The following is a 17770-nucleotide window of genomic DNA, read 5'->3' as shown; positions in this document are numbered from 1 at the left end:
AAAAACCAATGGTCAAAACTTTATAAAATCTTGAAACAAATGAAAATGGAAACACGGCACATTAAAACTTATGGGATACAGAAAAAGCAATTCTAAGAGGGACTATTATAGCAATAAATGCCAACATTAAAGAAGAAAGATCTCAAATAAATAGTCTTTCATTACATATCAAGGAACTGAAAAAAAGAGTAACAATTTAAGCCCAAAGTTAATAGAAGGAAGAAATAACAAATATCAGGACAGAAATAAATGGAATAGAGACAAGGAGAAAAAGATCAGTGAAACTAAAAGCTTTTTTTTAGAAATGTAAACACAACTGACACCCTTGGCTAGGCTAACTAAAGTAGAGAGAGAAGATTTAAATAAAATCAGAAATGAAAGAGGAGGTTATAAATAATACCATAGAAATATACAAGATCATAAGAGACATTTATGAATAAACAAATATACAAATGAATAAACAAATATATAAATTCCTAGAGACATATAATAATATTAAATTATGAGGAAATAAAAAATCTGAACAAACCAATAAGTAAGGAGATTGCTTCACTAATAAAAAGTCTCTCATCAAAGAAAAGCCCAGGACCAAATGGCTTCACATCTAAATTCTACCAAAGATTTAATGAAGAACTAATACCAGTCCTTTTCAAATTTTTCCAAAAACTTAAGAAGGAGATAATACTTCTAAACTCATAAGGCCAGCATTACCTTGACACCAAAGCCAAAGGCACTATATTTAAAAATTATAGGCTAATATCCATGATGAATAGAGATACAAAAAAATTCCCAACAAAATACTAGGAAACTGAATCAACAGCACAGTAAAAGAAACATTCACCACGGTCAAATAGGAATTTTTCCTGAGATGCAAGTATGGTTGATATATGCAAATTGATAAATGTGATAAAACCTATTAAAAGAGTTAAACATAAAAATCATATGATACTTTCAATAGATGCAGAAAACACATTAACAATATTCAACCTCCTTTCATGATAAAAATTCTCAACAAAGTAGGTATAGAAGAATTATATCTCAACATATAAAGGCCATATGTGAGAAGGCCATATGTAGCTTTATATTCTATGGTAAAAAGCTACAAATAAATCAAAGAAGTAAATGATATTTTTAGAAACTATAAAACATTATAAAATCAGTTGAAGACAAAAATGAATGCAAAATTTTCCCATGTTCATGTATGAGAAGAACCGATATTGTTAAATGCTCATGTCACCAAAGTAGTCTACATAGTCAGCGTAATTTTGGTTAAAAAATTTTTCAGGGAAATCTTTCATAGAAATAGAAAAAATCCAAAATTCATAAAACCATAAAATAGCCCAAATAGCAAAAAGAATAAAGTTAGAGATATCACTTTACCTGATCTCAAAATCTACTACAAAACAATAGTAATCAAAACATTATGGTACTGGCAGAAAAACATACCTATAGCCAGGTGTGGTGTCTCATACCTGTAATCCCAGTACTTGGGAGGCTAAGATAGGAGGATCACAGACTTGAGGTTAGCACGGGATAACTTAGCAAGACCTTGTTTCAATATAAAAAAATAAAAGTGGTTGGCCACCCTGAGTTCAATCCCTAATACCACAAAAAGAATCGGAGAGGAAACAAAAGAAAAACATACCTATATGCCTGGGGAATAAAATTAACATCTCATTAATAAATCCATGCGCTTATAGTCAATCTATTTCCCAAAAATGAAGCCAGGAACAGACAAAAGAGAAAGGGCCGTCTTTGCAATAAATAATGTTGGGAAAACTGGATATCTAATTGCAGAAGAATAAAAGTAGACATTTATCTCATGTTATATACAAAATCAACTCAACATGGATTAAACTTAAACATAAGAGCTGAAACTATAAAACCACTAGAAAAAAAATGTAGGAAAAAAATTTTGACACTGATCTACAAAAATATTTTTATATAACTCCAAAAATACAGGCCATGAAAGAAATAATATACAATAGGATTACATAAAACTCTAAAATTTCTTCACAGCATAGGAAACAATTAGCAAAGTGAAGAGATAACCTACTCACTCGGAGAAAATATTGTGAGCTATGCATCTGGTACAGGCTTAAAATCCAAAATATTTAAGGAAGTCAAACTCAACAACAAGAAAACAACCTGATTTTAAAAAGCATTTCTCAAAAGAAGACATACAAATGGCCAACAGATAAATGAGGAAAAAATGTTCAACATCACTAATCAGCAGAAAAATGCGGGGGCGGGGGGAGATGTTGGTCAAAGGCTATAAAATTTCAGTTAGGAGAAATAAGTTCAGAAGAAGTATTACATGACTGAATTATCACAGCTAGTAACAATGTGCTTATACCTGAAAATTGCTAAGGAGCACGCTTGTAATCTCAGCATTCGGGAGGCTGATATAGGAGGACTGAGGTTTACAGACAGCCTCAGCTACTTAGTGAGGCCCTTTGCAACTCAGTGAGACCCTGTTTCAAAATAAAGAATAAAAAATAGTACTGGGGGTGTAGCTCGGAAGTAGAATGCCCCCGGGTTCCATCCCCAGTACCACAAAAAAAATTTTAAAGTATTTTTCACCACAAAAGTATATGTGAGGTTATAGATATGTTAATTAGTTTGATTTAGCCATTCCACAATGTGTACACGTCTCAAAATATCACATTATACACCATAGATATGAATAATTTTCATTTGTCAATTTAAATTTTTTTCATGATATTTAGGTTTTCAATAGATAGACATAAATCCACACCCATTAAAAAGTTCGCTTACTTGTGACTTTCACTTGAGCTAAACAAACCACATGAAGACAGGCAATATCGTTCCTTCCAGGTTTGTTTCAAATTTTGCAGAGTCAGGAATTAAGTTAAAGTCCATCCCAACTCCCACAAATCATAACAGCAATTAGGGGTGTGCTCCTAATTACCAAAATGGATAAGAGAAGACAACTAACCCTAGTCATAAGTAATTGTCAACAAAATATGTTGACCATGTCAGCCAAAATGGAAGTTAACTTCCCATCCCAAACAGCAGCAGGAGGAATTAAAAACAAACACACACACACAAAAAAAAAAACCCTAGAGCATGAAGGACCAGGTTGAGAAATCATGATTACAGTTCCATTCTCTATGAATGTGAACAGAATTGTAAAAAGAATAGCAGGGCAAAAAATCAGAAACATCAAAACCCGCCTTAGCATAATAGCCTCAAACTATGATGCCATTTTTTTTATTCTGTCATGGACGGATGAGCCTTATCTTTTTTAGGATATAAGTGAAGAATGACTCACCCACAATTTTAAAACGTAATTATGAACCTGCCATTGCTCCACCCAAACCCTTTTTTTTTTTTTTTTTTTTAGATAACCACCAAGCTGGGGGCAACTGCCCTCCTACAGAAATGAGCCCAGCGAAGTTAGTTACTAATTAGGAAAAAATCGTCCAATTATGCTAACTTGCTGAGGCTGGCAAGCTGCGTTTTACTCTATGTCGGCAGAATCTCATCCGGAACACCCCTGGAAAGTGTGTATATAAAGGGAAACAAAACAGCTGAGGTGAGGAGGCTCTCCATTCTGACTTCCACGAAGTTCTGTGACAGTTCTGCGACACGGTCTTGCCCTGACATCATGTCTCTTCGGCTGTCCAGTGGATCCCGGAGGTCCTGTTCCCGACCCACCACGGGCTCCCTCAGGCTGTCTGGTGGGGCTGCCAGCTTTGGGGCTGGAAATGCTTGCGGCCTGCCAGGCATCGGAAGTGGCTTCTCTTGTGCCTTCGGTGGCAGCTCCTCGGGAGGAAACGTGGGGACGGGCAATCCCTGCTCAGGCTTCACTGTGAACGAGGGGGGCCTCCTGTCCGGCAATGAGAAGGTGACCATGCAGAACCTCAATGATCGCCTGGCCTCCTACCTGGAGAATGTGCGCGCCCTGGAGGAGGCCAACGCCGAGCTGGAGCAGAAGATCAAGGGCTGGTATGAGAAATTCGGGCCAGGCTCTTGCCGGGGTCTCGATCATGACTACAGTAGATATTTCCCCATAATCGATGATCTTAAAAATCAGGTAAGAAATTGCATGTTGCAGCCATATGTCTGTATTTTTTATTCCTAAGTTTCTTTTCACTGACTTCTAAAGACATGTATCACCCCTGCTTGTGGTGTCAGAAAGGGGATTTCAACTGAGTATTGGAAATAAGCACTTAAGTAGATGCCACTGATAAACCTCATGGTAAAACGCCATTTACTGATGATAACTATTACTGTTGGTTATTTCCATTACCTAGTCTAAAGCAAAACAAAAAATTTTTTTTGATTTTTACTCATTGTTACAAATTGCCTTGAAAAGTCAAACTCTTCATTTCTAGATCATCGCATCCACCACCAGCAACGCTAATGCTGTGCTGCAGATCGATAATGCCAGGCTAACCGCTGATGATTTCAGACTCAAGTAAGTAGACTCCCAAATGTGCAAAGAATTCACGGTGATTTGTGCAAAGAATCAAATCGAAATCTTTTAGAATTTTTATTGGTGCTTTATAATTGTACACGAGAAGCCAGGCGTGGTGGTGCACGCTTGTGATCGCAGCATTTGGGAGGCTGAGACAGGATGATCGCGGTTCTCGGACAACCTCAGCTACTTAGTGGGGCCCTTTGCAACCCAGTGAGACCCTGTTTCAAAATAAAGAATAAAAAGTAGGGCTGGGGGCTTAGCTCAGAGATAGAATGCCCCTGGGTTCCATCCTCAGTACTGCAAAAATAAAATTGTACACGAGAGTGGTATTCATGATACATTCATATATGCATATAACATGATCTGATTTTCCTTCCCCATACCTCTCCTTCCCCACCTTACCCCCTGCCCCATCCCCTACCCCTACACTACTAGTCTCTGTCCTATGAAAGCTATTTTTCAGTCCTTCCATTATATATTATCAACTCTTAATATTCTTCTATGCCTTGGCTAGTTTTAGTGAATTACTAGAAAACTAGCGCCCAATAACCTACTTCTTTTTCCGTCAACCCCAAAATAAAAAATAATTATTATATAACAAACACTGACGAGGTCTCTTGCGGTCATGTGTGCCACTTCAAAATACCAAAATCTTAGCATTTATCACTGACTGGTGACTGTCTAGTCAGGCGATAAGTTGGGCAATCACAAACTCTTTTTAAGGTATGAAAACGAGCTGGCTCTTCACCAGAGCGTAGAGGCGGATGTCAACGGCTTACGCAGAGTTTTGGATGAAATAACCCTGTGCAGAACGGACCTGGAGATTCAGTATGAGACCCTAAGCGAGGAGATGACTTACCTCAAAAAGAATCATAAAGAGGTAAGAGCGGCCATCTGCCCACCTGGCGGGAGAGAGCGTGCTGACCTCCCGAGTGGGCAGTTGGTGTACAAGAGCCGGCTTGTCTTTGTAAGAAAGAATCAAATAACTTGTCTAGAGTCCCCTTTTTTTTTTTTCTCATCCAGTTTCCCATGAGGGAGGGGAAGAAACCATGTTTTTCAGACCAATCAAAGTTATAAGATCAGTGTCTAGGTATGTAATTATAACTAAGTTAAAATGGTCCACTTAGAAGATTACATCTAATTAGATAAAAAAAAAATCTATAGACTTCAAGGACATCCTAAGAAAACCGGTTCTAAGTTTCTGTATAACAGTGACAGATTTAAAACACTAAAACATTAATTTCATACAAACCTTAAGTGTGTGTATGTATATGTATGTATGCAACATTATATATGCAACATTATTTATATATATATGCAACATTAAGACATTCTTAATAGATACAGCTATCAAAATAAAACTGCAATTAAACTGTTATACCAGAACTTATACTTCCAAGCACATAGTATACTTTCGAAATGTTTGCTTTGGGGAGCTAAAGTCAAAATCAGATCTTATAGCCATTTCAGCCTTGAGATTGTTCTCAGAGCCACTGCTTTTTTTTTTTTTTTTTAAGGAGGGGAGCCTTTCGTGTATGTGTTTGTGGTACTAGGGACTAAACCAAGGTGTGCTCTGCATCTGAGCTACATTCTTCCAGCCTTATTTTATTTGTCATTTTGAACCAGGGCCTCTCTAAGTTGCTGAGGTCCTCATTAAATTGCTGAGGTTAGCCCTGAACCTGTGATCCTCCTGTCTTGGCCTCCCAAGTACTGGGTTTACAGGCATGTGCCACCATGCCCAGCAAAAAGTCACTATCCTTTAAAAATAAATTTTATATTTTTAAACAGCCAAAAGACTTCCATAGTCAACCAAATCCTTAAAGCAGAAGACCAAGCTGAGTAGTAAAAATGACACTTAGGCATGAGGCTTCTCTTGTAAATTTAACACTTGAGTAACAACGTTTATTTGGCCATACAAGTTCAAGTGTTACTACATAGTTCATGGTAGTCATTCAATAAATTTTAAAGAATTAGAAGAAAAAAATTAATGTTTCACCTGCAGGTGATTCCATATACACATCTTTTTTTTTTTTTAATTCCTCTTGAACTGAAAAAGTTTTCACTAATTCCTTAGGGAAAAAATCACACATGGAGATGAAAAAGGTATAGCGTCCACCTGGGAAGGAAGAACGCTAGAACGGCCAGAGGGATTTATTACAGGAAGGAAGGAAAGCCCCAGTTAGCATCACTCAGATCAGAGGAGTGGGGCGGAGGCTGCTTCTGCTGCTGAGACGCACTGATCTGTGTTCATTCCGTTTGCACAGACTTGGCAGTTATGCCTCCCTTCGGTCTCATACACCGCATCCTAACAGCACGCAGCTCAGACAGAATCATGTGTGGACTTTGAAAAATAGGTTTCAGCTTCCATGATGATTGTAATCATAATAACCAACATTTATTTCGTATTCATATGCCAGGCAGTATTACTAAATCTTACTATTATCAGTTCTTTTATAACAACTCAAAGAAGGGTTTTTAATTAGCTTCAATTTTTAGAGAAGCATATTGAACCCTTAAATAGGTGAACTGACTTTCCTAAAGTTAGCACAACCAATAAGGAGGCAGAACCAGAATTCACATAGAAATTTGTCTGACTCTAGAATCCAACAGAATACTAAAATGTCACTGGGTAAGCCTAACAGACACCTGGATATGTTTTTCTTCCCTGGGAAGTGTACACACATTTATTTATTTATTTATTCATAACCATTTCTACTGTTCAGAATTGCTCCCGGCCCTCGGACCCCAGTCACTAAGTTTAGGATGTAACCAGTTTGCACACCAAGCTGGTCTCCAGTGGAACGAAGGCCACCCACGAAGGTGGAGACGTTCACCCTGTAAACAGATAGCATGAAAGATAAAGGATAATTAATTTCCAGTAGGTTAAGAAGGAAAGGGAGTTAAGACTTATTCCGGGAAGCAGGGCTGAAACTGACAAGTTGGAGTTACAGGAACAGGAGTCTGGCCTCCCCGGGAAGGAAGACCTTGGGAACAATTAGAACTCTTCTAGAATGAAACAGGCTACTCTGTGAGGTAGTGAGTTAACTGCTCTTGACAGGTCAGTCCAATGGATAGGAAATAGAAATGTGGAAGGGGTTGGCGGGGGGCACTGAACACCCTTGGAAGGGGAAGCCAGGCGACCTCTAAAAACCCTCCGAAGCTAAACTTCCAAGCCTTCCTGTGAGATTCCTGCATGGCCGAGCTGAAAACTTTTCTGCCTCTAGGAGATGCAAGTTCTGCAGTGTGCGGCCGGGGGCAACGTGAACGTGGAGATGAACGCGGCCCCCGGCGTGGACCTCACCGTCCTGCTGAACAACATGCGTGCGGAGTACGAGGCGCTGGCTGAGCAGAACCGCAGGGACGCCGAGGCCTGGTTCAACGAGAAGGTGACTCTCCTGCGGAAAACAAGCCCTGTGCATCTGGGTGGTGTTCGCAGAACTTAGCTTTGCTCCCGCACTCCCTTCGTTTCAGAGTGCGTCGCTGCAGCAGCAGATCTCCGAAGATGTCGGGGCCACAACCTCAGCCCGGAACGAGCTGACGGAGATGAAGCGCACTCTGCAAACCCTGGAAATCGAACTCCAGTCTCTTCTAGCCACGGTAGGAAGAGGACAGTTTCCTACCATCACCCAGATACATTTTATTATTTATTTGTGTGTGTGTGTGTGTGGTACTGGGGGTGGAACCCAGGGGCTTTTCTACCTCCGGGCTATATTATACTATAGACCTTTATTATACTGTATTTGGAAACAGGGCCTCACTAAGTTTCTGAGAGCCTCACTAAGTAGCTGAGGCTGGCTTCGAACGTGTGCGATCCTCCTGTCTCCGCCTCCCAAGCTCTGAGAATGCGCCCCAGATTCATTGTAAACATGTATCCATTGACTTTAAAACTCCCAACAGTGTGGAAAAGATGTCCACCTTTTGTAATTATCCTAAAACATAAGGAAACATGATTGTATATAGAACAGCAAAAAGAGCGAAGCCAAGGGTATGTATGTGTGTGTGTGTGTGTGTGTGTGTGTGTGTGTGTGTGTTTTGGTTTTTGTGGGGTTTGTTTTTTTTTAGGTACTGGGGAGGGAACACAGGGGCATTCTACCTTTGAGCTACACCCCCAGCCATTATATATATATATATATATATATATATATATATATATATATATATATATTTTTTTTTTTTTTTTGCGAATCTGGGGATGGAACCCCAGGGGCATTTGACCTCCAAGCTACACCCCCTGCCCTATTTTTTATTCTTTATTTTGAAACAGGGTCTCACTAAATTACGGAGGGCCTCACTAAGTAGCTGAGGCTATCTGCAAACCGCGATCCTCCAGTCTCAGCCTCCTGAATGCTGGGATTACAAGCGTGCGCCACCACACCCGGCTCCTATTTTTTATTCTTTATTTTGGAACAGGGTCTCACTGAGTTGCAAAGGGCCTCACTACAACCCTCCTGTCTCAGCCTCCCAAATGCTGGAGATTACAAGGGCGTGCCACCATGCCCGGCTCCAAAGCCAAGGTTTTTAGATCTGTTCTATTAGAAAGGAAGACTTCCCCATTTTGAAGCCCTATTGTAGGTTCATTTTAACTATATGCTCACAAGAAATCTCAAACAATTATAGGTTACATTAACAAGAGGTGGGAGTCATATGTCAAAGAGATTTTTTCATATCTGTATATCCGTCTCAGGTTCTCTCTGCTGTTCCCTGACAGAAACATTCCCTGGAGTGCTCCCTGACAGAGACCGAGGGCAACTACTGCACGCAGCTGGCGCAGATCCAGGCTCAGATCGGGGCCCTGGAGGAGCAGCTGCACCAGGTCAGGACGGAGACCGAGGGCCAGAAGCTGGAACACGAGCAGCTGCTGGACATCAAGGTCCACCTGGAGAAGGAAATCGAGACCTACTGCCTCCTCATCGGGGGAGATGATGGGTAGGTAGAGGAATCTATATAGACGATGTCATGTGCAGCCAGCCCACCAGATCTCCAGGTGCAACATCCTTGGATTCAACCAACTGCAAGTGGAAAATATTCAAAAATATAGAAATGCATCTGTACTGAACATGGACAATTTTCTTGATTCTGTAAACAATATAATAAATATTTACATAGTATTTACATTATATTGTGTATTATCTTGAGGTGACTTGAAGTATAGGGAAGGATACCCATAGGTTATATGCAAATACTGTGCCATTGTGCATAAAGGGCTTGAGCATCCTTGGATTTGGGTATCTACTGAAGTCCTTGAACCAATCCCCCACTAATACTAAAGGATGAGATTTGCTTGCAGCTTAGACCCCTAGAGAGTTAACGTGAACTAATGTGGCAGCATTTATTATCATGAATGCTAAATATTAAACATAATCCTCTACTGTTGATATAGATTAGCAATGTTTTACAATATCAAAATGAAACAAGTCTTGTGTTTACGGTATAAAGATTTAAAATATCACTTCTTCATCCTAAAGCAGAGCAATTTTTTTTGTGTGGTACTAGGGATGGAACTTAGGGGCTTTCTACCTCTGGGCTACACTCCCAGACCTATTTTATATTTTATTTGGAAACAGGGTCTCACTAAGTTGCCGAGAGCCTCACTAAGTAGCTAAGGCTGGCTTCGAACATGTGCGATCCTCCTGTACCAGCCTCCCAAGCACTGGGATTAAAAGCGTGCACCATCCACACACTTGGCTAAAGAAAACAAATTTTGACCGTGCAACCCATTGAATATGTTTTCGCCAAAGAGCTAAAGAAAACTTAATCATGGCTCTAGAACTGAAAGAGTATAACTCTAAATCATTCTCTATTGTGATGTTTTCACAGAGCCTGTAAGTCTGGAGGTTACAAGTCTAAAGATTATGGAAACATGGGAACTCAAATAAAAGGTAATTAAAATGAAATTCCATTGTTATGCAATTATACTTTGTTTGAAGTGCCCAGTTGATTATTTTCATATTGCCGTGGCTTAGTTAAGGCTAGCCATGACAGATCTGTAGTGAATATCAGTGTGTCCTAGATGTCCAGCTTTAATGATGTGGGTTAATTTTAAACAAAGTCACATGTCACTGTATTTTACCCAAGTAGCCAAAGTTCATCACAAATAGGTCTACCCGTATGTACTTATTATGTAGTCCATGCTACATAAGAATCCTCTTATTCTTTTCGTTCATAACTCTCTAAAATCTCCTCTTAAATTTTAATCTTCAGATTCGACCAAACCCATAGTGGTTAAGAAAGTTCTTGAAGAGGTAGACCAACGTAGTAAAATACTCACCACCAGGCTTCACTCCCTGGAAGAGAAATCTCAAAGCAACTAACATAATATGAGCCAAAGACCATCAGAGAAGAAAAGGCATTCTGCATGTCTAGGAAAATGAGCGAGTCTCAGGAAAATGTCTGTCCTGCTGTCTTTCTGTTCCTTTTCTTTCTGGGCAATCATAACTCCCTGTCCATCTGGAAAGATGTCACATACAAATATGATGCCTCATCTGATCATCCTACAGAAATCTGTTACCAACCCTCTGTATTCAATAAACCTTCTTCCTTCTGCAAGTTACCAACGGTGCTGTTGTCCAATCTTTAGAATGTGTATGTCTGTGCAAAGACAGTTGAGCACTTAACATCTTTTAATCTATGTGGAAACTTTAAAAAATCAGCTGAATTCATGAGGCTAGGTTTTCCTGAGGCTGTCTCAGTGATTCAAAATCAGACGAGTTCACAGCCGGCATGGTGTCTAATTCTGGTACTTGGGAGGCTGAGACGGGAGGATTCCATGTTCAAAGAGAGCCTCAGCAGTGAGACTCTGTTTCAAAATAAAAAAAAATAAAAAGGGCTGGGGGTGTCTCTCAGAAGTAGAATGCCCCTGAGTTCAATCCCCAGTGCCAAAATAGGGGAAAAAAATCAGAAAAATTCAAAAGGAATAAAAATACTTTCACTTACATCCTTAATCTACCATGCTTTGACAAAGTAAGAAGCTTATTCCCCCTATAATAGCTAAAATGTACCCATTTCAGGTTCTTCATCTATAAATGGGGATAAGCACTTCTTTAAAATGATTATTGTAAAGATTTTAAAAATTATTATGAAGTGCACCGATAAGTACTCAAATGCTAACTCTGTTTTATACTACCCAATATTTATAATGATTTAATTTTCAAATCTCATTTTTCCTTTTATGGATATATATTCACCAATATTCCAGGACTGGGGGTGTAGCTCAGTGGTAGAGCACTTGCCTAGCGTATATGAGGCCCTGGGCTCAACCCCAGTAACCACAAACAAACAATATCCCAAAGGTAAGAAAGGTTAAAGCAAACATCCTTATTTAGAATCCAAGTTATTGTCTTACAAGGTTATAGCTGATGTTTATAACTCTCTTGACTAATGGATTCATCCCTAAGGGAAATAAATTAGATGAACTGAAAACAGACCAAATATTACCCCTATATACTTAGTTGAGCTTTAGTCCTCTGTGGATGGATTATCTCCATGTGACAATACTAAGCAGAAAAGATGATGGCATTCTTTAAGTATACCATAATTATTCCCAAGTTACTTCTATCATCTTCTGATATAATCTTAGCTAAGAGACCACTCGAGCCAAAATGCCTAGCCATGTCCCCCATCAGATTATTTGAAACAAAAACATTACAAGTGCAAAGACATTTCCTCTTAGAAAAAATATTTTGCAATCGTATAAACGCTGAATCAATCCACACCTGTCTCTTCCCTACATGTGGCCCAGTCTTCCCTCACTAGCTAGAGTGATGCTTCCAAGTATAAATCAATCCTTATATTTGCTGAAGCTACGAAGTCAAATTTCAGTTTTCAGGACCTCACAGAATGTAAAGAATAAGAGATAAACATAGCACCTACCCATGAGAAGTTGGTAAGTGGCCCCAATGGGCCATGAGTTCCCTTGTAAGCCTGACCTAGAAATAACTCACCCCACTACCACAGAACGGAGGGCAAAGTGTCCTGTCTCAACTACTGGACTAAAAAGAAGAGGGGGAAAAATGATCTCTGAGACGGTCAGTCCAAAATACAGAGGTGTGTTTAGATAAAATTCACACTATTAGACTGTTCCAAAATAACTTTAAGCTGAAAATGTAATACAGTCCCTAACCACTGGTACCCGCAGAGATCCTAACAGAGCAAATGTTTCTTTGGATGAACGCGCTATCATCCCGGGCCTCAAAGGATTTCTACAAATAAATTTCAAAGGATAATTAACTGTTGGTGGTCAAAAATCACTGAACACAGGAAATCAAGGTGCCAACAGCAAGAAACCGCGCTTGGGAGGCGGAGACAGGAGGATGGCGCAGGTTCGAAGCCAGCCTCGCTGGCTTAAGAGACCCTGTTTCCAAATTTAAAAATATATAAAATAGGTCTGGAAGTGTAATCCAGAGGTAAACAGGTTCCATCCCCAGTACCACAAGAAAGAAAGAAAGAAAGAAAGAAAGAAAGAAAGAAAGAAAGAAAGAAAGAAAGAAATCTAAAATATAGAGCATAAAAATTATTAATATACTTGAAAACTTTTTTTAGTGCTGGGGATGGAACCCAGAGACATTCTTCCTCTGAGCTACACCCCCGCCCTATTTTTATTCTTTTATTTTTATACATAAACATTACATTACATTAGGCCTCACTAAGTTGCAGAGTGCCTCACTAAGTAGTTGAGGCCGGTCACCAACCTGCAATCATCTTATCTCAGCATTCCAAATATTGGGATTACAAGCGTGGGATCTGGCCTACTTGAAATTTTTTAAAAATTGAAAATATAAGCCAGGCGTGGAGGCGCACGCTTGTAATCCCTGCGCTTGGGAGGCAGAGACAGGAGGATCTCGCAGGTTGGAAGCCAGCCTCACTGGCTTAAGAGACCCTGTTTCCAAATAAAAATATAAAAATAGCTCTGGGAGTATAACCCGAAGGTAGAAGGGTTTCCAGGAACCCCAGTACCACCAAAAAATAAATAAAATAAATAAAAAATAGAAAATGTATACATATTCCAAAAAACTAGGAAGAGTGGCTAAACAGATTTTTTAATTTTTTTTATTTGTGTGGAGAAGGGTACTAGAAATTGAACTCAGAGGCATTCTACCTCTAAATTAATCCCCAGCTTTTTTTTTTTTTAATTCAGAAACAGGGTCTTTTCAGGTTGCTGGTTGCTTAGAGACTCCCCAAATTGCTGAGGCTGACCTCAAACCTATGCTCCTCCTGTTTCAACCTCCCAGGCACTGAGATTACAGGCATGCACCACCATGCCTAGCCTAAGATTTTTTTTTTTTTTTTGTACTAGGGATAGAACCCAGAGGTGTTCTACCTCCAAGTCACATCTCCAGCCTTTTTTATTTTTTAATTTAGAAACAGATCTCATTAAGTTTCTAAGGCTGACCTTGAACCTATGAATCTCCTGTCTCACAGCCTCCCAAGTACTAGGATTATAGTCATGAACCACCATACCCAACCACCATACCCAGCTCTAAGCAGATATTTTTTAAAAGAACCAAAGTAAACTAAAAGAAGTGAAGATAAGAAATTAAAGTCTCAATGTTTAGATTCTCTACCACATTATATACAGTCAGAGAATTAATATAAATTGTAGCAAAGAATGAAGAAATTATCTGGGTTTCATCACAAGAGAAAAAAATAGGTAGATAAATAAAACAAAATTCCATTTCACAGTCCCTCTCCAACTTGGCAGATATCAAAGTCTCCCTGTGTCGAGTGGAGATGAGGCTGTGGAACCGTGAATCTCTTTTTTAACATTCTTGTAAGTTTGGAAATACAATCCCTCTGAAATCTTGGTTTCACCTAATAAAGGTATATGTATACATAATCTGTGGGATGGACCGCAGCAGCAGGGCAGACTGAGGAATTCTATTCATTCTTCCAGGGGTTTCCCCCAAGCCACTCACTCTAGCCCCCATGTCTAGCCTCACGCGGTTAAAATTGCATTCACCTGTGTGTCTCGTGATGTGACCAGCTGTAAGCTCTTACGATCCAGTCCTGTTCCTATCATCTCTGCATCCTCACCATCTAACACAGTGCCAGGCTCAGAGCTGAATGAATGAATGAATGAATGAATGAATGAATGAACGAACGACGTGACTCAGGCTCATACCAAAAGCAATTTGAAACTGCACCTAAGGCCTAGAAGGAATTGAAACAATTAGTCACTGAAACATTTACGTGCCAAAATCAGCTCAGATCACTCCACTCTGCACCGTACTTAGCATAATAAATATCCAAAGGAATCTACTAATGTACATACAAGAGAATCAATGAAGGGCAGGGAGAACAAATTTCTTTTTGTGTGGTACTAGGATGGAATCCAGGGGCATTCTACCTCTGAGCTGCGCCCCCGGCCCTATTTTTTATTATTTATTTTGAAACAGGGTCTCATTGAGTTGCAAAGGGACTCACTAAGCAGCTGAGGCTGTCCAGGAACTGCGATCCTCCTGCCGCAGTCTTCCAAATGCTGGGATTACAAGCATGCACCACCAAGCCCAGCTAACAAATTTTGTACTAGTTTTTCTGAGATAATTTAGGCCAAATATTTTGGCCCTGATCTGTATTGGACCAAGAAACCACTCTTCAAAAAAGCTTCTATAGTAGCGTGGCCAAATTGCAAAGAATAACTGCCTCAGTAATGTTACAAAGCAATGATCCTCTATTCTGACCTACATATGTCCCTTTGGGATAAATAGCAAGCCAGCCCCACCAGAAATTACGCTCGTCACTCCTCTCCCCATTTCTGATTAAGAATTTTTATTTTTAAAAAAGTTTCTGGCAGGGCATGATGGCGCACACCTGTAATCCCAGAGCTTGGGAGGCTGAGACAGGAGGATCGCACAGGTTCAAAGCCAGCCTCGGCTACTTAGTGAGGCTCTCAGCAACTTAGTGAGACCCTGTTTCCAAATAAAGTATAAAATAGGTCTGGGAGTATAGCCCGGAGGTAGAAAAGCTCCTGGGTAACACACACACACACACACACACACACACACACACACGTTTCCTGTAAGTCATGGGCAGGTTATACCCCACACCAGGGTGGCCAGACTCTGCAGGCCTAGTGCCCAGGAACAAAACATGTTTATCTAACTTGCAAAAAGCTACATGCAATCCTAGTAATTGGCTGAGAAAGAAGAATTGCAAGTCTGAGGCCACCCAATAACTTAGCAAGGCCCTGTTTCAAAATAAAATATAGAAAGGGCTGGTGGTGGAGCTCAGAGGTAGAATGCCCCTCCCTGCGTTAAATCCCCAGTAACACACACACACACACACACACACACACACACACACACACACGCGCGCAGCAAGGGCTACAGAGGTGCTGGTACAGGTCATTAAAATAATCACTGCCTGGAGGAGGCTCATGACCCCCTTGCCAAAATCCAGTGAAACATGTCAGGCACAGCAGGGGCCTCTGGGATCCTGCTCCAAGCTGCCCGGCTGCTAGTGTCCATTCTGACTCATCTATGTTCATACTATACAATGCTTAGATATTCTTAATAGCACACCTCATTTTATCTTTAAATTTCCTTTTTGTTCCCCCCACACACACCCCATTCACAACTTCAAAAAGCTTCCAGGAACTCTTGTAGGCTCAGGCCTGGTCTGGTGGCTGTGCACAGAACTGTGCCCCCCAGTTCTGAAAATCATGGCCCCTGTGATGCCTCAGACCAGAACTGGGCAGTCCTGGCCTCAGCTGGAGCCTCAGGGCACACCACAGATTCATTGGGCCTTTTCCTCTAGCTCATCTTATTAGTGAATCAAATGAACATGTCACAATAAAGAAAAACAGAGGCATCTCAGCCAGGTGTGGCAGTACATGCCTGTAATCTCAGTACTTGGGTGGCTGAGACAAGAGGATCACAGGTTCAAGGCCAGCCTCAGCAACTTAGTGAGGCCTTGTTTCAAATTTTTTTAAAAAATAAAATAGGTCTTGGGGAGTAACTTAAAGGTAGAATGCTCCTGGGTTCAATCCCCAATGCCACAAGAAAAAACAAAAAAGATAGGAAGAAGGCAAAACAGATTCTCCAACTTCCCTGTTAGAGAAGGCGGCAATGAAGCCTGGTCACAAAAGCAGGCCTGGAACTGCCTGGATTCAGAGCAATTTCTTCTCTTTCCTAGCTTGTGTTTTCTCGGGCAAGTGGTCTAACATTTCTGCACCTGTAAACTGGGGGTGATAATAATAGCACCCACCTTGCAGACTTGTGATGTATCTAATCGATACACTTTGGAGAATATCTGGTTTCTACGAAACCCTAATAAATGTAACTAGTATAGTGAAATGAAAATAACCATTTCAAATGAATTCCACATTATCCAAAAACTTTCAAGATACAAGAGAGTTTCAAGGCTATTTAGACCATGTCCAGTTTCCCCATAAGAAGCCCGAGGCCACAAGAGATGATGGATGGAGAGCCATCCCTGGTACTCAGGATGAGAGAGATCCTCTTATCTACCTCATGAAAGGTAATTCTCCCTGTTTCATCGTAAGGCCCAGGCAATGAGTTGAACAAATTGGCCAACTAAAACAAAAGTATTCAGGAAGAAATCATCTAATTCCAATAAACATGCTACCAAAATAGCAGGTCTACAAAGAAATCAGAGAGAGCAGGGCTCCTAATCCTATCCATTGTGGTCCTCCCGGTCACAGGAACCACATAAGCATCAGCACAGGTGATAGATCACGCCCTGCAGGTCCCCGCCCAGCATGTTCCCACTCAGACGAGAGGTGCATCCCAGCAAGATGGATCACATGATCAGACTAGTGTCAAAGGCAGGAAGGATCTGAAAGCTAGCCCAAAGAGGGAGAAAGAACACCACTGCCTTGGTTCTTGAGGGCTTTCAAGAACCCTTCCTCTTTCAAGAGGGCTTCCTACCCACCGGATGTGAGAAGAGGTCCTGATAAAGCACTGCCGTGATTCTTGAATGCTCCAGAGGATTTCATAACTTTGAAATACACCCAAAGGTTGACAGTCTCCACTAACTTACAGGTGTCGGGGAAGCTGATGCTGGACCCTGATGACGGCCCAACTTGATGATGACAGGAAGGAAATCAAGTCACATGAGTAACAATCCACAGGCAGAGCCCTGCCTGAGGCCCCCGCTTGGGAAAGGAGAGGCTGGTCCAACAAGAGTGTGCCAGGCTGACTGGCACACAGTTAAACCACAAGCACAAAGAGGCTATTTCTTACCCCCCCCCCAAAAAAAACAACATAGTACAAATACAAATACCTAATGGTAATTTTTAAGTTGCTACAACTGGACAGGATTTAAGGAGAAAACATCAAATTTCATATAGAAGATAACTTAAAGACT

The 17770-nt window shown here is 40.5% G+C and overlaps 1 protein-coding gene across 1 annotated transcript; it reads left to right on the top strand.

Annotated features, from left to right (window-relative positions):
• Positions 1-3631: 3631 nt before the first annotated feature.
• On the top strand, positions 3632-10758 carry KRT25 (keratin 25; the record flags this gene model as incomplete). The annotated part of the gene is made up of 8 exons (XM_080713231.1): positions 3632-4060; positions 4362-4444; positions 5171-5327; positions 7672-7833; positions 7919-8044; positions 9156-9373; positions 10265-10326; positions 10649-10758. 8 exons carry the CDS (start codon positions 3632-3634, stop codon positions 10756-10758), a joined length of 1347 nt encoding a protein of 448 aa, XP_080569357.1.
• Positions 10759-17770: the final 7012 nt, after the last annotated feature.

The sequence above is a fragment of the Muscardinus avellanarius genome (assembly GCF_963383645.1).
Source record: "Muscardinus avellanarius genome assembly, chromosome: 16".
Lineage (NCBI taxonomy): Eukaryota > Metazoa > Chordata > Mammalia > Rodentia > Gliridae > Muscardinus > Muscardinus avellanarius.
This window is presented reverse-complemented; position numbering and strand designations above follow the sequence as displayed.